Source organism: Chenopodium quinoa, unplaced genomic scaffold (genome assembly GCF_001683475.1).
Source record: "Chenopodium quinoa cultivar QQ74 unplaced genomic scaffold, ASM168347v1, whole genome shotgun sequence".
Lineage (NCBI taxonomy): Eukaryota > Viridiplantae > Streptophyta > Magnoliopsida > Caryophyllales > Amaranthaceae > Chenopodium > Chenopodium quinoa.
The window spans coordinates 1,293,379-1,316,205 of NW_018742541.1; the positions used below are offsets into that span (position 1 = coordinate 1,293,379).

The 22,827-nt window shown below is 33.7% G+C and overlaps 2 protein-coding genes and 1 pseudogene across 2 annotated transcripts; 1 reads left to right on the forward strand and 2 right to left on the reverse strand.

Annotated features, from left to right (window-relative positions):
- The first annotated feature begins 1,111 nt into the window (after positions 1 to 1,111).
- LOC110720217 lies at positions 1,112 to 7,479 on the forward strand (annotated as a pseudogene).
- Positions 7,480 to 14,391: 6,912 nt separating this feature from the next.
- On the reverse strand, positions 14,392 to 15,136 carry LOC110720218. The gene is made up of 2 exons (XM_021899225.1): positions 14,519 to 15,136; positions 14,392 to 14,403 (listed from the first exon to the last, which is right to left on the reverse strand). Exons 1-2 carry the CDS (start codon positions 15,134 to 15,136, stop codon positions 14,392 to 14,394), a joined length of 630 nt encoding a protein of 209 aa, XP_021754917.1.
- A 320-nt stretch (positions 15,137 to 15,456) lies between these two features.
- Positions 15,457 to 19,105, reverse strand: LOC110720219. Its single transcript, XM_021899226.1, has 3 exons — positions 16,722 to 19,105; positions 16,250 to 16,675; positions 15,457 to 16,165 (listed from the first exon to the last, which is right to left on the reverse strand). The coding sequence occupies exons 1-3, from the start codon at positions 19,103 to 19,105 to the stop codon at positions 15,457 to 15,459; spliced, it is 3,519 nt and encodes a 1,172-aa protein (XP_021754918.1).
- Positions 19,106 to 22,827: the final 3,722 nt, after the last annotated feature.

The window sequence follows — 22,827 nt, forward strand, 5'->3', positions numbered from 1 at the left end:
TACTTGTCTCTTGAACTTATGTGAAATCTGTTTTGTGTAATTGTGTTTTGTGTAATATGTTTATGTGATTATGTCATTATGTGAAATTGCTTGATTTAGTTGAATATTTATTCAAATAATTTTTCTGGGGAATATTGCTTGATTTAGTTCAATATTTATTCAAATTTCAGAATGAAGAGAAAACGTACTCCAAATGAAATGCAAAACATTACTAGCTTCTTTGCTAAAAAGAATCCTACTCCAACTTCTCTTCCACATCCAACAAAAAATGAACAAACTATAACTCCACCTCAAGAAAGTGAACAACTTTCATCTCCATCTCATTATTCAACTCAAAATTCCCCTCAAAATGAACAAGGCCAATGTTCTCCTAATGCCCCAATCTTTGGTGAAAGATTAAGTGAACATGAATTTGCTAATCTTCCACAAGATCCAGGAAAGAGGAGAAAAATGAGTCAATTTCATAAAGATGATAGAGATTTAGTGAGAAGAATTTACATTCAAAGAAAGCCTTGTCAGCCCAAAGACTACATTTCCTCAAACTTCTATTTTTGGCAAAAATCGTCGCTTTTGTGCTAAGTGGTTTGATACTTGGACTTGGCTTGAGTATAGTGTGGAAAAGGATGCTGCCTATTGTTTCCCTTGTTATCTATTCAAGGATGAAAATGCCTTTGGAGGTGATGCTTTTGTTAGTGATGGTTTCAAATCATGGAATCGATCGGATTTAATAAGAAAACATGTCGGTAAATACTTGAGTGCACATAATAATGCTGTTTTAGCTATGGATTTGTTCAAGAAACAAAATTCAAGCATCACACAAGCCTTGACAAAACAACTCGCTGAGAGTACAAATGCATATAGGAAGCGACTTGAAGCTTCAATTGAATCTATCCAATGGCTTTTACTCCAAGGGTTGCCTTTCCGTGGTCATGATGAAAAAGAAAGTTCCTTAAGAAGAGGTAACTTTCTTTCACTTTTATCCCTTATTTCCAAAGGTAATACTGAATATTCTAAAGTTGTTTTCAAAAATGCTCCTAGTAATTCTCAACTTACTTCTCCTAAAGTCCAAAAAGATATCATAAATGCATGTGCAAAAGAGACCACTAAAGCAATGCTTGAAGATATTGATGGTGGTTTGTTTTCTATCCTTGCTAATGAGTCCGCTGATGTTTCTGACAAGGAACAATTGGCTCTTTGTTTGAGATATGTTAATAGAAAAGGAGAAGTGTGTGAGCGTTTACTTGGTATTGTGCATGTTGTAAACACTACTTCTTTGACTCTCAAAACTGCTATTGAATCCTTATTAATGGAGCATTCTTTGTCTTTCTCTCAAGTACGGGGTCAGGGTTATGATGGGGCAAGTAATATGCAAGGTTCTATTAATGGCCTTAGGACTCTTATAGAGAATGAGTGTAAAGAAGCTTATTTTGTCCACTGCTTTGCTCACCAACTTCAATTAACTCAAGTTGCACTTGCTAAAAAGAATTCAGATTGTGCTTGGTTATTTGTTGATGTACTTGCACCTCTCTTGAATTTTGTGGGGGGTTCACCAAAAAGGAAAGAGTTTCTTCGTGAAAATCAAGCTCAAAGAGTGGTGGATTCATTGTCTCTAGGTGAACTTGAAACGGGTTCAGGTTTAAATCAAGAACGTGGATTAGGTAGACCTTGTGATACTCGTTGGGGATCTCACTTCAAGACAATCTTGAATGTACTTGATTTATTACCTGTAATCCTTGGTTCTCTTGAGGATATTGCAAAAGTATCTGATACAATAGATTCTAATAGAGCTCAAACACTTACAAATCTTCTGATGTCCTTTGATTTTGTGTTCCTGGCACACTTGATGGTTAGTATATTTGCGATAACAAATGCTTTGAATGTGGCCTTACAAAAGCACGATCAAGACATTGTGAATGCAATGGCCATGGTTAATGTAACCAAGACTAATTTGCAAAAAATGAGATATGAAGGATGGGATTCTCATATGGAAAAGGTAATTTCTTTTATTGGTGACTATGACATTGCAGTTCCAGATATGGAGGCTAAATATGTTGTTCCCGGGAAGAGGTTGTTTAGAGGTAAATGCCCACAAGTGTTTAATCTACATCATTTTCGAGTTGAAGTTTTTTTTTGGTGTCATTGATCTTCAATTGCAAGAACTTGAAAATCGATTTCCCGAAATAACTAAAGAACTACTTGTGTGTATGTCTTGTTTGAGTCCTGTGGATCGTTTTTCTAAGTTTGATAAGGAAAAATTGATTAAGCTTGCAAAATTCTATCCTAATGAATTTCCAAGTTCAGAATTGATAGTCTTTGGTCATACACTTGAGAGTTACATTTGTTCTGTTAGAGGAGATGAAAGGTTTTGGAATTTAAAGGGTCTTAGTGATCTTTCAATCAAATTGGTTGAAACGGGATTGTCTGAAACTCATGATAGGGTCTATTTACTTTTGAAGTTGGTGTTGCTTCTTCCTGTCGCAACGGCAAGTGTGGAAAGGGTATTTTCTGGCATGAAGCAAGTGAAAGACAAACTACGAAATAGCATGGGAGATCAAATGTTGAATGATTGTTTAATTACTTATTTGGAGAATGATTTGTTTTTGAATGTTAACATGAAAGATATCATGAATCGATATCAAAACATGAAAACTCGTCGAGAACTATTGTAATAAGTTTGCGTTACTATTTAGTTGTCTTTTGTAGTATTATATGAACATTTGGTTGTATTTTGTACTGTTTAAATATTTGGATGTATTTTTTAGTACTATTATTTGGTTGTTCGGTAATTTTTTTTTTTTTTGCCATACTTGATTATCGATTGTGACCCATCAGTCGGAAATTCCTGGGTCCGCCACTGTTTATACCCACTTTAACTCGTACGTAATAATTACTAATTAACCCCTTTGAATTTTAGTTAACATTCATCAATTGTAATGAGTGGGTATAAAGTAACGACTAAAGTACCCCATTTCATAGCTCCATATTAATTAACCCCTTTGAATTATAGTTAACATTTTTGTTTTAAATGGTAAAAGCTAAAAAGTTCAGTTTAACTAAAAAGTCGATCAAGGACAACAAAAAGTAAATATGTATTTATCCCATGTTGTGTTTGAACGAATTTGATATCACAATTCACATTTATAATCTGCTTGTAATTAATTTTAAATAGATTTCACCAAATTGGAATTCGTTTCTTGGACTAGACAAAACAATCAAATTTTTTTTTTTTTTTTTTTACAACAACTTAATTTACATTATATAAATAAAATAAAATAAAAAAAATGAGCTTGTAAAGAGTAACATCAAATAAAATGTGTACGAAGTATATTAAGTGTTTGTCACATTTTGTTAATTATTAATATCTAACTTTATTTACTTTGTTCTTTGGCACCCCCTCTCCTCAAGCATCGCTTCTACGGCCAATCGATTCCGCTAGGTACCATAGAAGCAGCGATGGCAGATCATCAGGTTAGGAAATTCCTAACCACAGACCAGGCATTACAAGATTGTGCAGACATAATTCAGAGTTTGAAGACCAGTTACTCTGCACATCGGTCGCCAGTGATAGTTGCAGGTTTCGGCTATGGTGGAAGTACGTAATAACCTAATCCATATTTTATACTCCGTAATTCATTAACTTTTATAGAAAATATTATGTACTGGCAGTGTAGATGCATTACCTTGAATAAATATATGGGATCACAATATTATTGCCAATATAATTCTTCAACGTAAAACCTTAAATTATTTCAACATTTAAGAAAATGAGATATAGGACTAAACAAATTGGCTCACCTATATGTATTTTCAAAAGCTCGCATCATCTTCTAGTAGAATTGTATTATAAATAAATCACTTAAAGGGAAATACGCGTTTCTATGATCAACATAAGGATATATAGATGCAACCAGAAGTATATCAAACATCCAATCAAAAAATTTGGAACGAATTTTGTAGTTTTGTAATTGACCTGTCCCAACTTTTACAAAATTATTACCTAAATTAGTGAATTATGACGTCCCTTCTATTATTGTTGCACCTTTAATTTGATTATGTCTTTATACATGCAATGGAGTGTTCATTATTGTTAAAATCAAACATAATCAATTTTATCAACAACGAACGTACTCAGCTCTTTAGAATTTAATATTTTAAGCCATATGCCCTATAATTTTGTTTACTAAAGTACTTAACTTGTGTTTTTTTTTTTTTTTTTTTTTTGAATTAGCCTTGGCTACCTGGTTTCGTTTGAAATACCCAGAGATAGCCATTGGTGCACTGGCCTCGTCTACTCCGCTGATGTTGTATGGTAATACAACATCACCGGATGGATATTGCACTATCGTAAGCCAAGATTTTCAGGTATTGTTTTGCTACACTAAGGGCCCGTTCTCATACGTTTATTTTCAGTTCAGTTCAGATCAGCTCTAATCAGTTCAGTTCAGTTCAGTTTATGTCTAATGATATTGCTAATGATATAAAGCCAAATTTCATTGTTTTAAGCTCTTATTACAACGACAATAATAATAATAATAACATTTAATAATAATAATAATAACATTTAATAATAATAACATTTAATAATAATAATAATAATGATGATGATGATGATGATGATGATGATGATGATGATGATGATGATGATGATGATGATGATGATGATCATCGATCACTAATCCGTAGTTAAAAATAACTAATTAATAAGTTCAGTTCAGTTCAGTTCAGTTCAGCTGAGTTCAGTCTATGAGAACAGACCCTAAAGCTTTCTAGAATACATGTTTACTTGGCCACTTGGCTTATAATATAAAATAACTAACATTTGTTATCATAACTTCATAGGACATAGACAGAAACTGCTATGAAGTAATACGTCGGTCCTGGAAAGAAATCGACAACCTGGCGTTATAACCCAACGGCCTAGCGCAACTCAGTGTTGCTTTCAATACTTGCAGGTAAACTTATATATGATAGTATTATAATTTATTTAGAATTATGCATTTATACTTAATTAATGTGATTTGTTGAAAAGTTATGTGACCAACATATTTCTAGTTTCTATATCTAGCTTATTCCAATTCATGTTACATGCTTACTATATGAAGATTTCTTGCCTAATCAGTAATCACGTTTCTAGTGAAAAAAGCTTTCTACTTGTAGGATTCACATGTGTAAAGCCTATGGCCTTGTCAATTAGCACAACCCGTGAAAATAAGGTATCCAAAAATTGGCAAGCAAGTTCACAGTACTAGTTAGTGACATAGTGATCATACAAGTAGTGGGGTATTATAGATTTTCTTGTTTTTTTTTACAGATTTGAATACCATGTTAATTGGACTTTAAAATAAGTTAATTTTCCTAATAAATATATTTCTTTCTACGTGTGTGACTCCATGTAATCTCTTAGGTTATACTTGTACAATTTTTTGATTGATTAAAACGTAACATATAATTATGACGCTCATTCTCAAGTCTCTAACACTTTATTTTGTATAATCCTTAGGGTATGGTGTGTATCTATTATGTATGTACTAAAGAAATTAGGTATTAAAAAATAAAAATAACATGTAATTGAATATTTAATGAGAAATATAGTAGGCCTATAAAGTCGTCTGAGGAGGTGAAAGAGTGGCTCGCACAGTTATACACCACGACCGCACAATACGACGTGCCAGGAAATCATGGGATAAGATCTCTCTGCGGAGAGATTACTACCTTCAGTAGTGGGGGAAATTCCATTGAAGGTGTAGCACAGGGGCTTTTATCTAAACAGAAGGTAGGGGATTGTTTGCAGTCTTTTTTTCATGGAATTGAATCCCCTTTCGAGCCATACTCCGAATTCATTTTCGCCTGGGAATGGCAGGTATTTCATCTAGTATTAATTACGTAATATGAGTTTTCGTCAGATAATGTTCTTCTATTTTACTATTTAATTTTTTGGGGGTGTAGCGATGTACCGAGCTGATTTTTCCAGTGGGATGTCGTCAGGAAACAATGCTTCCTGCCCGACCATTTGATTTAAAAGCTTTTGAAAAATCATGCCACTCGAGATTTGGAGTCTCTCCAAGGCCATATACACCCATTCAATTTTTCAGTAGGAAGGTATGTAATTTCGATGATTTATTAGTAATTTTGGACTTTTGGTTTTATTATTAATGAATTTTATTTTTTGTTGAATCTTGTTTAATTTGTCAGACTATCAAAGAATCTCTCACTGGATTCGGAGGAAATATAATTTTCTCCAACGGATTGAGGGATCCATTCTGTAGTGGAGGGTAAGTAAAGATTATAATTTGATAAAAATTTCATTAAATTTTTATATATAGTTGGACCATTATAGCTAACTTAATTTCCTTTTTATTTTTAAAAAAAAAGCTAGTTTAATTATTACAGAAGCTTTTGTATACACCTGATTCTCAGTAATTTACTATACATCGGATACACTTTTGTCAAATTTAGTGTCACTTTTGTCAAATTTAGTCACTTTTGTCAAATTTATCAATGAAGCATAAATAACTCTTATGTATGTCAGAGTAACTTTTATGCATTTTAGTATAACTTTTGCGCATTTTATTATCACTTTATAACGGATGTTCAGTAATTTACTGAACATCCGTTTTATTAAAAAGTTTGTGTAATTATTATTTGTTTGATTAATTGTTTTGATAAATATTATTTAGGATAATGGATGATCTTTCTGCAACAATAGTTGCGATCAAAGCTACTAAAGGTATGTGCATTTTGATTTAAGAATTTATGTCATTACTAATCTAATTGAATTTTAATACATATTTCCTATTAATTTAGGTACAACTTATTTGGATATGACCACTCCAAATATTGAATATGTGGATCCGAAATGGTTGAAGGAGCAAAGAGATGAAGAAATCGAAATTTTTCGACATTGGATCAACCATTTCCACCATAGTGGAACTTGCCCTCCAAATCATAATCTCATCATTATATTTTTAATACAAATTGTAGTATTATTATTTATGGCGTTATATTAGTTTTTTTTAAGGTTGTATATAGAGTTTATATTAAATCATATGAGATTTTTAGGACAGCATCAGATTTTGTATCAAAATATTTAATATTTCCGAGTTTTAGAGGATATTTGATACGGTGAAATATTTCCTCACTGTTCGTTGTGCGGGAAAAATATTGTTGGTTAAAAACCTTTAAATCGTTCTCCAATTTTCTTCAAACAAAAAATACTTCTTTCTAGTTTTGAAAGTTTGAGGCATTATAATTTTATAAGAACTATAAGGTTAAAATAAATAAAAAAAATAAAAAATGACAAATCTTCTCTATTATATCTTTCAAAAAAAAAAAAAACTTCTCTAATGCGTCAAAAAAAAAAATCCTCAAACAACAAATAATTCTTTCTAGTTTTGAAAGTTTGACGCATTATAATTTTATAAGAACTATAAGGTTAAAATAAATTAAAAAAAATAAAAAATAACAAATCTTCTCTATTATATCTTTCAAAAAAAAAAAAAAAAAACTTCTCTAATGTGTCAAAAACAAAAAATCCTCAAACAACAAATACTTCTTTCTAGTTTTGAAAGTTTGACGCATTATAATTTTATAAGAACTATAAGGTTAAAATAAATAAAAAAAAATAAAAAATGACAAATCTTCTCTATTATATCTTTCAAAAAAAAAAAAAAAAAACTTCTCTAATGTGTCAAAAACAAAAAATCCTCAAACAACAAATACTTCTTTCTAGTTTTGAAAGTTTGACGCATTATAATTTTATAAGAACTATAAGGTTAAAATAAATAAATAAATAAAAAATGACAAATCTTCTCTATTATATCTTTCAAAAAAAAAAAAAAAAAAACTTCTCTAATGTGTCAAAAACAAAAAATCCTCAAACAACAAATACTTCTTTCTAGTTTTGAAAGTTTGACGCATTATAATTTTATAAGAACTATAAGGTTAAAATAAAATAAATAATAAAAAATGACAAATCTTCTCTATTATATCTTTCAAAAAAAAAAAAAAAAAAAAAAACAAACTTCTCTATTGTGTCAAAAAAAAATCCTCAAACAAAAAATACTTCTTTCTAGTTTTAAAAGTTTGATGCATTATAATTTTATAAGAACTAGAAGGTTAAAATAAATAAATAAATAAAAATTAAAAAATGACAATTCATCTCTATTATATCTTTCAAAAAAAAAAATCCTTCTCTAATATGAAGTGGTTTATTTTGATGCTCCTACTATTTAGATAAACCAAGCTCTCTATACATTTAAGTGCATGGTTTACCTATAAGTATTTTGTTCTTATTTTGACGATTGTTTTTCATTTAATCATCAAATAAAGAGCAAGAAATAACGTTAGATTAGATGGGTGTACTAGGGTGCACCCAGTTGTATATAAAATATTTCAAACTCGATCTTAGGAGGATATAGCTGGGGTGGCTTCTTCACATTTTTAGTTTTGTTTTGTTCTAGGCTTGGCCTGTTTTTAATTTGCATTAAAAGAAAAAAAAAAGGGGTAGGACTTGCTGTCACATTAACAATCATTTTACGATTAATTAAATCATAAACCATTGTACGATCAATTAGCTCATAAATAATTCTAATTCACAATATAACATAATATGTGTACTTACAAATGAAAATGATATACAAGACCTATGGGCTAAGTACGTATAAGAAACTGAGCAAGGAAAGAAATTGTAACATATGTTTGTCGTGCATTCTTTAAAGAATACTACCAAATAAGGAAATATAGTCAATGCTTATTACTGGCGCTAAGAGCTACATATAACATCTATATATATCTATATCTATATCTATATTTAGTATTTAAAAACACAAATCACAAATTTTTCATATGACACATGGCATCACAAGTCACTCATTACCCCATATGCCACATGTCACCTCCCTTAATATTAAAAAAAATACACTTCAATAATCCCAACTAAGGTTGTACACCCGTTCAAAACCGGACCGGACCTGGATTGGACCTGTTGGGACCGGGACTTGAATCAAAGGATTTTGAGGACCGGAGACCGGACCTGATTCAACAGGTCCGGTTCCGGGTCAGACTTGATCAATCAGGTCCGGTCCGGGTTTGGACCTGAACAGACTTGTTTTGTGATTTTTTTTTTGGTTTTTTTATTTTAATAAATAACCTGTTGGACCTGTTGCAATTACATAAGCATGAATTCGAAATAAATGAACTTAAAAAAATCGAAAACAGTTAATTCAACTCAAAAAACCCAAAAAAAAAGCATGAATTCGAAAGAAATGTACTAAAAACAGAAATTCAACATGCAAACATCAAACAACCATTATAACTTTATAAGCAATTGAAACATGAATTAACATAATTCTCACCCTTATTAACTCATTATTTCGAATACAAAAATACCCAAACATAATTAGATTTATATTTTCAGTAGAAAAACCGAGCAAGGTTGTCGCGTCGGTGGCTAATGCAGCGTGCAGGGGCTGGGGGATCTCATGTTGGTGGGCGGTGGATGCCTGGCCGGTGACTGGTGGTCGCCTGAGGGGCTGAGTGAGTACGTGCAGCATGAGGGTAAGTGGGTGAATGTAGTGTGAGGATAGGCTGGTGAGTGGTGGCTACTTGTCTGAGAAAGTGAGGGAGTTAGGGTTTAGAAATGAAAATTGATTTCTTGTTTTAGACCTGAAAACCCCGGTTTAAGACCTGATCCGGACCGGGACCGGAATCCCTGAATTTCAAGGACCAAGACCGGACCTAAATCAACAGGTTTGGGTCAGATCCGGTCCTAACAGGTCCGGTTTCGGTCGGTTTTCAGCTCCGATCCTGTTTATGTACACCCCTTATCCCAACTATGGGCAATTTACTTCTTATAATCCCAACTAAGCTTTATTATCTAGTAATCCAAGCTATGGGGTATGTTTGCCTCCAATGGTCCCATTGACCAGCAACCTGCTAAAGGAGTTTTTTTTTTTTTTTTTTGTTATAACAGCCAGTCAGCCACGTGTCAACATGTGTTTGGTCTGAAATTTTTTTTTTAAAAAAAAACAAAAAAAATTTTAAAACATAAAAAAAAAATAAAAATCCCGGCCACACCCAGCTAATCACCGTCAAACCCTAACCCAACTTCTAACCTTGTCGGAAACCGATCGGCCACCCCGCTTTTATCTCTGAAAATGGGCGGTCAGTCATGTAACACCCTAGAAATTCCTTTCTTTTAAAATACCTGTTTTGCCCTGTTAAAACTTTAAATAGGAATATCTAATATATTACCTGTAATACCCCGTATTTTTATACTTATTTTATTTAAAATAAGTATTTGAGGAGTATTTAATTAAATCGAATTGTTTAATCTAAAGTATTTTAATTATCCATTTTAAATATGTTTGGGAAATATTTATAAAAGGAAAGTTTATTTTAATTAATTATTTTAATTAAGTTGGGATTTAAATTAAGAAAAGTTTTATTTTAGTAAAGTTTTATTAGGGAAGGGATTAGGAAAATTAAAAGAGGAAAGTTTAGGGTGAAGGGTTCCTAGAGAAGGAGTATAAATATTCAACACTTGGGCAAATTAAACTTTGCCCAGAGTGGAGAAAATCCAAGGTAAACTTCTCTCCCTTTTCCTTTATTTTCTTTCTTTTTCTTTCCCTTTTTCCCTTTCCCCTTTTCCGGTTTCCCCCTCACCGCCGGCCACCACCACCACCGGTGGGCCGCCGGCCACCAACAGCCCCAGCCGCCGGCAGTAGGCAGCCACCGGCGCCGGCAGCAGTCGTGGTGGCTGTCGGCTGCCACCTTGTTTTTCCGAAAAAAAAATAATTATTTTGTTTTTGTTTTAATTTTTGTTAAACCTTAGATCAAATTTCAATTATGGGTTTTATGATTTATATTATGATGTTTGATTATAAGTAGTATGTTAAATAAATTTGTAGATTATGTTTTTAATTAAAAAAAACCCTAATTTTTGAAACCCTAGATTCTTGAATTATTAATTATTGAAGGATTATGATATATATTGGTTTAAACCTTTGATTTATGTGTTTTAAGGCTTAATTACAGCAAGTTTTTATATAATTATAATGCTGGAATTTATGGTAGTATGTTAAAAATCAAGTTTCTTTAAGGAATTTTAATTACCCATTAATTAGGGTTAAAGTATGATGTTTTAAATATAATTTCAGCTTATTTTAATTAAATTATGAGGGGTTTTATAATAGTATATATTGCTGGAAATTTGTGTAGAGTGGGTTTTAATACTCTTCTATGATTTTAAATTGTAGGAGACTTTGAAGTGAGCGATTTTTATTAGTCGTGACGATTTTAAAATCATATTCAAGGTACGTTCGCGTACTTAGCAAAATTATGTTGATGTAGTAGCATGCTAAACATGTTTGATTGATTACAAGTAGTATCATGCTAAGTTTGGAATGGAATTTATGATTTGAATGTTATTGGTGATTGGATTATGAAGCATGATTTATTTGTGAATGGATTATTGAATGAAAGATAATTGTTGGAATATTATTTATGAACCACATATTTATTTGTGGCATGTTAGAGAGCATGTTTAATTAAACTAAATGTTTAATTTGGTTGGGAATATTGAAAAGGAATTTTATTATGGTTCATATGATTTTTATGGATGCTATAAGCATGAGGAAGGAGCTATTTAAGTGTCTTTGTACACGAGGAGTAAATTATATTTTGATGCCTTAGTGCACCTAAGGTGTTTTTAACACCGAGGGATAGGATTTGTGGCGCTTTATGCGTTTAAGGTGTCTTTAACACTGAGGTAGATTTAAAAGGGTTCAACATTAAATATTATGTGGTCACTAACTATTCAAGAATTAAATTGGTGTGTTTAATTGATTGGATAATTATTGTTGATTGAATGATTGTAGTTCGTGAGTCATCACCAAGTCTAATAATCTGTAAATAACGTAAAGTGAAAGAGATTACGCACCAAAACTCTTGGAACGTAAATACCTTGAGTATGAACATATGGGGGGAGTTATGGGGTTTTATATTTAACCATAACTTCTACTGGAGTACAGGACGTTGTACATTCCTTTTATTATTATTATGCGCAGGAATCCCGTTCGATGCGTAATCAATGCTAAATAAATTATGTAGGTGTCTAGTTGTAAAGTTTTGTTGAATGATGTATGCTTGAAACACAGGTGCAACAAGGTAAGTTGAATGTTGTTAGGAATCACATGTTAGTGTGTTAATTGCGCTTATGTACTCAGCTTTGCTGATTGTGTGTTTTGTGTGTTTGTTGGCCTTGTCTGTATCTTGGCCCTATGATGACCCATTTTTAATGGAGAGTAGTGGAAACAAGTGGAGATAAGCTTTTCAGGTTATAAAGCATATTCATGATGGGCATGAGTGAAGAGCGAATCATGCTAGTTTCCATAAGTATATGATGTGTTTAATGCTTTAATTACTTATGATTTTATTTATATGCTCAACTGTTATGGTTAAATATAAAACCCCATAACTCCCCCCATATGATCTACTGCGCATAATAATAATAAAAGGAATGTACAGCGTCCTGTACTCCAGTAGAAGTTATGGTTAAATATAAAACCCCATAACTCCCCCATATGTTCATACTCAAGGTATATACGTTCCAAGAGTTTTGGTGCGTAATCTCTTTCACTTTATGTTATTTACAGTTTATTAAACTTGGTGATGACTCTCAAACCATAATAAATCAATCAATAATAATTATTCAAACAATCAAACATACCAATTTAATTCTTGAATAATTAGTGATCACATGATATTTAATGTTGAACCCTTTTAATTCTACCTCGGTGTCAAAGACACCTTAAACGCATAAAGCGCCACAAATCCTATCCCTCAGTGTTAAAAACACCTTAAGTGCACTAAGGCACCAACATACAATTTATTCCTCATGTACAAAGACACTTAAATAGCTCTTTCCTCATGCTCATAACATCAATAAAAATCATATGAACCATAATAAAATTCCTTTACAATCTTCCAAAACAAATTAAACATTTAGTTTAATTAAACATGCTCTCTAACATGCCATAAATAAATATGTGGTTCATGAATAATATTCCAAACTATTATCTTCCATTTAATAATCCATCACAAATAAATCATGCTTCATAATCCAATCACTAATAACATCCAAATCATAAATTCCATTCCAGGCTTAGCATGATACTACTTGTAATCAATCAAACATATTTAGAATGCTACTACATCAACATAATTTGCTAAGTACGCGAACGTACCTTGAATATGATCTTAAAATCGCCACGACTAACAAAAATCGCTCACTTCAAAGTCTCCTACAATTTAAAATCATAGAAGAGTATTAAAACCCACTCTACACAAATTTCCAGCAATATATACTATTATAAAACCCCTCATAATTTAATTAAAATAAGCTGAAATTATATTTAAAACATCATACTTTAACCCTAATTAATGGGTAATTAAAAATTCCTTAAAGAAACTTGACTTTTGACATACTACCAAAAATTCCAGCATTATAATTATGTAAAAACTTGCTGTAATTAAGCCTTAAAACACTTAAATTAAAGGTTTAAACCATTATATATCATAATCCTTCAATAATTAATAATTCAAGAATTTAGGGTTTCAAAAATTAGGGCTTTTTAATTAAATCATGATCTAGAAATTTATTTAACGTACTACTTATAATCAAACATCATAAAATAAATCATAAAACCCATAATTGAAATTTGATCTAGGTTTAACAAAAATTAAAAACAAAAACAAAATAATTTTTTTTTCAGAAAAGCATGGTGGCAGCCGACAGCCACCCCGGCTGCTGCCGGCGCCGGTGGCTGCTTGCTGCCGGCGGCTGGGGCTGATGGTGGCTGGCGGCCCACCGGTGGTGGTGGTGGCTGGCGGTGAGGGGCCGAAAAAGGGGAAGGGGAAAAAAGAGAAAGAAAAAGAAAGAAAATAAAGAGAAAAGGGAAAGAAGTTTACCTTGGATTTTCTCCACTCTGGGCAAAGTTTAATTTGCCCAAGTGTTGAATATTTATACCCCTTTTCTAGAAACCCTTCTCCTTAAACTTTCCTCTTTTAATTTTTCCTAATCTCTTCCCTAATAAAACTTTACTAAAATAAAACTTTCCTTAATTTAAATTCCAACTTAATTAAAATAATTAATGAAATAAACTTAATTAAAATACTTTAAATAAAACAATTCAATTTAATTAAATACTCCTCAAATACTTATTTTAAATAAAATACGCATAAAAATACGGGGTATTACAGTCTACCCTCCTTAAAAGAAGTTTCGTCCCGAAACTTGGGAAACGAAATTCAAACTTTTCCTCCCTTAGTATAATATTGTTGTACTTTTTGTCGTGTCTTTACCTTTTTGTGTCTCTTTGAGAATACAATAACTCAAAATACTCGCTAAAATTGTGCAAAAAGCACAAAAATAGCTGAAAATATAGGGAAAAAGCGCGAAATTCTACTGCATTCTACCCCCCTAAAAGAAAACGAGTTACGTCCCCGTAACTCAACATACTTGAAACAACTCTGGGTATTTCTTTTTCATTTCATCTTCTGCCTCCCAAGTGGCTTCCTCACATTCTTGGTTAGACCATAACACTTTCACAATCCTAACATTTTTATTGCGTGTACTACGCACTTTACTGTCAAGAATTTTGACAGGTCTCTCCTCATAGGTTAAACTTTGGTCTAACTCAATGGTTTCAGGTTTTAGCACATGAGATTTATCAGGTATATACCGTCGTAATTGAGACACATGAAAAACATCGTGCACCTTGCTTAGCTCCATAGGTAATGCCAACCTATAAGCTACTTTGCCTATTCTTTGCAGTATTTCATATGGACCAATGTACTTTGGGCTTAGTTTTCCTTTCTTTCCAAATCTCATCAATCCTTTCATTGGTGATACCTTTAATAATACCTTGTCACCAACTTCAAATTCCTCCTCTCTACGCTTCAAATCTGCGTAGCTCTTTTGACGATCTTGAGCTGTTTGAATCTTAGCTTGAATTTCCCTTACTTGTTTTACTGTATCCTCGATCATTTGAGGCCCTAAAATTAGTGTTTCACTTATATCGTTCCAACAAATTGGACTACGACACTTCCTCCCATATAATGCCTCAAATGGAGCCATTCCTATGCTCGCATGATAACTATTATTGTAGGAAAATTCAATCAAATCCAAGCTATCCTCCCATCCTCCTTGGAAGTCTATAACACAAGCTCTCAACATGTCCTCCAAGGTTTGAATGGTTCTTTAAGTTTGCCCATCTGTGGCAGGGTGAAACGTTGTACTCATCTTAAGTGTCGTACCAAAGTTTTCCTGTACGCTTTTCCAGAATTTTGAAAGAAACCTGGAATCTCTGTCAGACACAATATCCTTTGGAACTCCATGTAATCTCACAACGTTCTTGATGTAAGATTTTGCAAGTTGTTCCATCTTCCAAGTCTCCTTCATTGGTATAAACACTGCGGACTTGGTAAGTCTGTCCACCACAACCAAATGGTATCATTTCCACTCTTTGATTTTGGAAGGCAAGTCACAAAATCCGTTGAAATACAGTCCCACTTCCATCCAGGAATTTCCAATGATTGCACAGTTCCCTGTGGTCTCTTGTGCTCTATTTCCACTTTTTGGCAAGTCAGACACTTTGCTACAAATTTCGCAACCTCATTTTTCATTCTAGGCCACCAATACACCTTTTTTAAGTCCTTGTACAACTTATCCCCTCCTGAATACACTGAATAGGGTGTATTGTGTCCTTCTTCCATTAGTTTTCTCTTCACTTCCTCGCACTTTTGAGGTACACACCATCGACCTTTGTACCTCAAACTTCCATCTTCATGAATTTTGAAATTTGTAGCTTTGCCTTGCTTTATTTTCTCACGAATCCTATCCAATTTCACATCTCCTGCCTGGTTTTCTCTTATTTCATCGAATATAGTTGGTTGGATAGTCAAGTTCGCAAGAATGCCAGCTGGTACTCCCCATTCTACAACTTCTAAGTTCATTCTGCTCATTTCCCTACATAACTCGTTAGCCACTACCAAAGTATTCAATCCATGACTGATCTTACGACTTAGAGCATCCGCAACTACATTTGCTTTTCCTTCATGATATTGTATGTCTAAGTCATAATCCGTAGTATACTCCAACCATCTCCTTTAGCGAGAGTTCAAATCCTTCTGAGTGAAAATGTACTTCAAGCTCTTATGGTCTGTGTAAATCCTACATTTCACTCCATACAAGTAATGACGCCAGATCTTTAGTGCAAAGATAATTGCAGCAAGTTCCAAATCATGGGTTGGATAATTCACCTCATGGGTCTTCAACTGCCTTGATGCGTATGCAATTACCTTCCCATTTTGCATAAGCACGCACCCCAAACCATTCTTTGATGCATCACTATACACATCATAAATCCCACTATCGTCTGGCAGAGTCAGCACTGGTGCTGTAATCAATCTCTCTTTCAAGAGTTGGAATGCTTCTTCACACTTATCATCCCACTCAAAATTCTTGTCCTTTTTCATAAGAGTAGTCATAGGTTTAGCAATCTTCGAGAAATCTTTCACAAAACGCCTATAATATCCTGCTAAACCTAGGACACTCCGAACATCGGATACTGTTTTGGGCGTAGGCCAACCCTTCACAGCTTCGATTTTGGCTGATCTACTTCCACTCCATCCTTAGACACAAAATGACCTAAGAATGCTACCTTTTCCAACCAAATTCACACTTAGAGAACTTAGCATAAAGATTGTTTTCTCTTAGTGTTTGCAGAATTGCCCTCAGGTGTTCTACATGCTCCTCTTTGCTTTTTGAATACACCAATATATCATCTATGAACACTACTACAAATTTGTCCATAAATTGATGAAACACCCTGTTCATCAGATCCATAAAAATTGTCGGAGCATTGGTCAATCCAAATGGCATTACTGTAAACTCATAGTGTCCATACCTCGTCCTAAATGCAGTCTTAGGAATGTCTTCGTCTGCAATTCTCAACTGGTGATATCCGGATCTCAAGTCAATCTTAGAAAACACAGTTGCGCCCTTCAACTGATCAAACAAATCATCAATCCTTGGAAGTGGATATTTATTCTTTATCTTCACCTTATTCAATTCTCTATAATCAATGCACAACCTCATGCTCCCATCTTTCTTCTTGACAAACAGAACTGGTGCTCCCCAAGGAGATGCACTCGGTCTAATGTATCCCTTGTCTAACAAGTCCTGTAATTGCTCCTTCAATTTACTCATTTCTACAGGTGTCATTCGATATGGTGCTTTGGATATTGGTGTTGTCCCTGGGACTAAATCTATAGTGAAATCAATTTCTCTCCTAGGTGGCATTCCAAGAATCTCGTCCGGAAATACATCCAGAAACTCATTCACCACCTCAATATCTCCTGGCTTAGTTACCTCCTCATGATCCATGTTTCTCACACTACAGAAATACACTAGATGTCCCTTTTTCATATATTTTGCCAACTTCAACACAGAAATCAACCTAGGGCATTTGGCTTTGCCATGCATCCAATAAGTCACAGCCTCATTCTCACTTGTGATCATTTTTACTTTCTGTGACCGACAACTTATTTCAGCACTATACTTGCTCAACCAATCCATTCCTAAGATGACATCAAAGTCCTTTAACCCAAACTCAATTAGGTCAGACTGAAACACTTTCCCTTCGATCTCTAGAGGTACATGTCTAAAGGTTTTGGTACAATTTACTACCCCACCCGTCGGGATGGTTATTGGTAAATCTACGGCTTCTACTGTTTTCAAACAGTCTGTAAGTTTTGAAACAATTCTCGTTGAGATAAAAGAAAAAGTTGCACTAGAATCAAATAAAACTTTAACAGGAATAGAGTGTATAGAAAAAGTACCAGTGATGACATCTTTTGTGGAATCAGCCTCATGCCTACTCAACACATTCAGTTTTCCTGCTGTTCCACCCTTCTGATGATTATTTCCATTATTACTGTTATTGCTGTTCTTTGCTCCATTCTGCTGCGTTCCTTTATTTCCATTGAAGTTATTGTTGTTTCCCTGAAAGTTCCTTTGGGTCCCTCCTGAATTATTGTTCTGCTTATTCCCATTAGAACCTTTGGAGAAACACTCATACTCCCTATGCCCCAACTTGTTGCAAGCACGACAAGCAACCAGATTTCTATCACAGTCCTTTCCAGGATGGTTATTCTTGCATCTCCTGCAAAAATAACGCCTCTCATTTCTGTTACTCCCTTGGCTATTGTTCTTAGCCCCTCCATTGAAGTTACGCCCTCCTTGACGATTGTTATTTTGAGAATTACTGTTGTTGTTGTGGAAGTTGTTGTTGTGATGGTATTTCTGCTTCTTGAAATTGTTCTGGTTACCCTGTTGGTTCCCAGAATTTTGCCCCATTTGTTTTCTCTTTTCCTTCCCTTCTATCTCAGCTAACTCTTTCTTTTTCTTCTCCTCCAATGCATAAAGGTGTGCGGCCCTCCCATACACTTCATTCAAAGTTTCAAAGACCTGTCCGCACAACTTTAACTGTAAATCAGTAGTCAAACCACTCTCGAACTTCCTAGCCTTTGCCTTCTCCGTAGTAACCGACTCCTCAGCAAAACGAGATAGCTCAATAAACTTAGTATAGTATTCAGTCACTGACATCTTCTCCATCCTAAGGTTTGAGAACTCCTCAGCCTTCTGCTTCTGTAAGAAGCTAGGATAGAACTTATCTCTCACTTTCTCTTGGAATTTGGTCCAATTGAATCCTGGTAATGCTCTAATAGTCGCTTCATTTTGTTGCCACCAAAGATCAACTTCACCTCTTAAGTAATAGGTAGCATAGCCCACCTTAGAATTTTCTAGGCACCCGACTACACCAAACAACTTCTCAAATTCCCTTAACCAATTTTCCAGTATGGTAGGGTCAGGCTCTCCTTGATAGGTTGGTGGTTTACTTTGGGCAACCTTTTTGAAAAGCTCACCCTGAGCATCCCCATTGTTGTTCGAGTTCCTGGCCAACTGTTGGCCTACCACTGCTAACTGTCTCACAACCTCACTCAAATCACCCCCGTCATTGTTGTTACCACTCCCCCCTGCCATTTTGCTTCTCCTGAATTAAGATCAAGGGTTTATATTAGATATGGCTTTGGTTAGCTCTCAAGGCATACACTCGCCTATAGCTTAAGACCCTCGAAACATTCACAGCAAAATTTGAAGCTAACAAATTGGGATAGCAAAAGCTAAAAATTCCCTAAATTTGTAGCTTTGTCAATCAATTATTAATTGCTTATCAACCATGCATTTAATAAAGCATCACATAAATAATAAAAAGTAATTCCCATAGATTCCCACAGCTTAGAAATGACTTATTGGAATTAATTTGCTTGGAATTTGGCTATTGGGGTAGTGACGTGAAATGGTAGATTTTGAAAATAAAATGAAATATTATTTATTAGTATAAATAATTTATCAAATAAATAAATAAGACTTTTATTAATTAAAATAAACTAACATTACTGAAATAAGTTTTAGAAACTTATGTACTACATAAGTTACCGACTCGACGTGGTCATGCCACTTATTAATTTAAAACTGAAATAATACTAATAGAAATAACTGAAATTAAAACCGAGTATCCACCATGTGGAAAATTATAAGATTTAGTCCTTTCGGATGTTGTCACTTTTATCTGTCAACTGCTTGTAGCTACCAAGGTTGAACTCCCGATCATCTTCCTCCTCCATTGGCTCAGGTGACTCTGGCTCAGGTTCTACTTGCACAAACTCTCCCTCTTCCTCCTCATCCGAAGAAATGTCTATAACGATTGGAGTTGGAGGTGGGTTCGGATTAGAAATTTCCATGAGTGAGCTATCTGCCTCCCCTTCCTCTCCATTCTCTGCTTGGCCACCCTGAGAAGAAGAAGAAGAAGAAGAACTCTCTGATTGCTGACTAGGTATAGGGGGATTTTGCACCACTGGGTTTTCATAGTAGTAATCATGGTATGGGAGGTTGAGTCGTCGGCAATGTACTTTTTCTACCTTAACAAGGTAGGAAATCAAATATCTGTAATCAGAGTACCACTGCCCATAAAAGTCCCTATATTTATAATAGTTTGGGATGTCCCCTGGTAAATAAAAATCATCAAATTTAGCCTTGACAGCATAGTAGGGAGGCTCATCAGGCAAACAACGGACAATCATTGCTGAAATACGATCGGGGCTTTCAAAAACTCTGTCTCTTAAAACATTGCTCCTGTAGGAGCAGTAAAAACGAATCTTTTGAACGTAGTCATAAGGATGTTCGTTAGGTTTCTTAGTTAGAGTGCCTAGGTTGGTATATCTGCTAGGAAGATTCGGCATCCTGTAAAGAAAAGGCTTAGAAAAGAATTCCCTTTCCCAAAAAAAGCAAACAAAAATAATACAGTTCTTGCATGAATTAGGTTCAATGTTCAATCAAACAATTTTTTTTTTCTTATCACTAATCACATAAATACATGCTCACAAGTAATCCATAAACATGATCAAACATCACAACCTAAATATTAATGCATACAAGAACATGATTATTTCTAACTTATATGCCCAAATTCTTTCCTACCCGATCTCACCAACATGCTTTTAAAAACTGTAAACACATAATACTTACCTTAATCCTTGCTTTCCTGCAAAAGAACAAACTAAAAAAAATATTTTGACTCCTTTTTAATTCATATTTTCAAAGTTAAATAGGGAAGAAGACCCAAAAATTTTCGACCCTCCCCCCTAAACATTTCGGACCTCCCAAAATAAAAAAAAATATTTTGGTCCTTATTTTAAAAAAAAATCGGACTCTTAGTTAAAAAAAATTCGATTTTAAATTTAATTAAACAAATATTTGATCTTCTCAAAATAAAATAAAATAAAATAAAATAATTCCCTTAAAATTTTCACCAATAAATAAGTAAATACTTGGCCAAGTTTAAAATTAAAACACTTTAAAACACATTTTTAGTTTTAGTGGTAATAAAAAATCTCAACCAAAGCTCCCAGATACCACTTTGTAACACCCTAGAAATTCCTTTATTTTAAAATACCTGTTTTGCCCTGTTGAAACTTTAAATAGAAATATCTAAGATATTACTGCCACCGTGAAAACGGCTAAGGCAACTATCAAAGACACACAGCGGAAGACTAATTTCAAAATAATTCAAACCAAGTCAACTTGAAAAGTCAACCAACGAAAGTAAAGTCAAACCAAAGTCAAACGAAGTAAAGTAAAATCAACCTACAACTCGGAACCGTTATAAGCCCTCATCAAAACCAAACCAACTTAAAACTGTTGCGTTAGTTGAGCATATAAATAGAATCATAAGTAATTAAAGCATTAAACACATCATATACTTATGGAAACTAGCATGATTCGCTCCTCACTCATGCCCATCATGAATATGCTTCATAACCTGAAAAGCTTATCTCCACTTGTTTCCACTACTCTCCATTAAAAATGGGTCATCATAGGGCCAAGATATAGACAAGGCCAACAAACACACAAAACACACAATCAGCAAAGCTGAGTACATAAGCGCAATTAACACACTAACATGTGATTTCCTAACAACATTCAACTTACCTTGTTGCACCTGTGTTTCAAGCATACATCATTCAACAAAACTTTACAACTAGACACGTACGTAATTTATTTAGCATTGATTACACATCGAATGGGTTTCCCCACTAACCTCCCCCAAATAAATTGAGGTTACTGACACGGGAGCTAACCGTGCCAGCATCAAAACCACACATAGGTGGCGAAATTCCTGCGCATATTAATAATAAAAGGAATGTACAACGTCCTGTACTCCAGTAGAAGTTATGGTTAAATATAAAACCCCATAACTCCCCCCATATGTTCATACTCAAGGTATATACGTTCCAAGAGTTTTGGTGCGTAATCTCTTTCACTTTACGTTATTTACAGTTTATTAAACTTGGTGATGACTCTCAAACCATAATAAATCAATCAATAATAATTATTCAAACAATCAAACATACCAATTTAATTCTTGAATAATTAGTGATCACATGATATTTAATGTTGAACCCTTTTAATTATACCTCGGTGTCAAAGACACCTTAAACGCATAAAGCGCCACAAATCCTATCTCTCGGTGTTAAAAACACCTTAAGTGCACTAAGGCACCAACATACAATTTATTCCTCGTGTACAAAGACACTTAAATAGCTCTTTCCTCATGCTCATAGCATCAATAAAAATCATATGAACCATAATAAAATTCCTTTACAATCTTCCAAAACAAATTAAACATTTAGTTTAATTAAACATGCTCTCTAACATGCCATAAATAAATATGTGGTTCATGAATAATATTCCAAACTATTATCTTCCATTTAATAATCCATCACAAATAAATCATGCTTCATAATCCAATCACTAATAACATCCAAATCATAAATTCCATTCCAGGCTTAGCATGATACTACTTGTAATCAATCAAACATATTTAGATTGCTACTACATCAACATAATTTGCTAAGTACGCGAACGTACCTTGAATATGATCTTAAAATCGCCACGACTAACAAAAATCGCTCACTTCAAAGTCTCCTACAATTTAAAATCATAGAAGAGTATTAAAACCCACTCTACACAAATTTCCAGCAATATATACTATTATAAAACCCCTCATAATTTAATTAAAATAAGCTGAAATTATATTTAAAACATCATACTTTAACCCTAATTAATGGGTAATTAAAAATTCCTTAAAGAAACTTGATTTTTGACATACTACCAAAAATTCCAGCATTATAATTATATAAAAA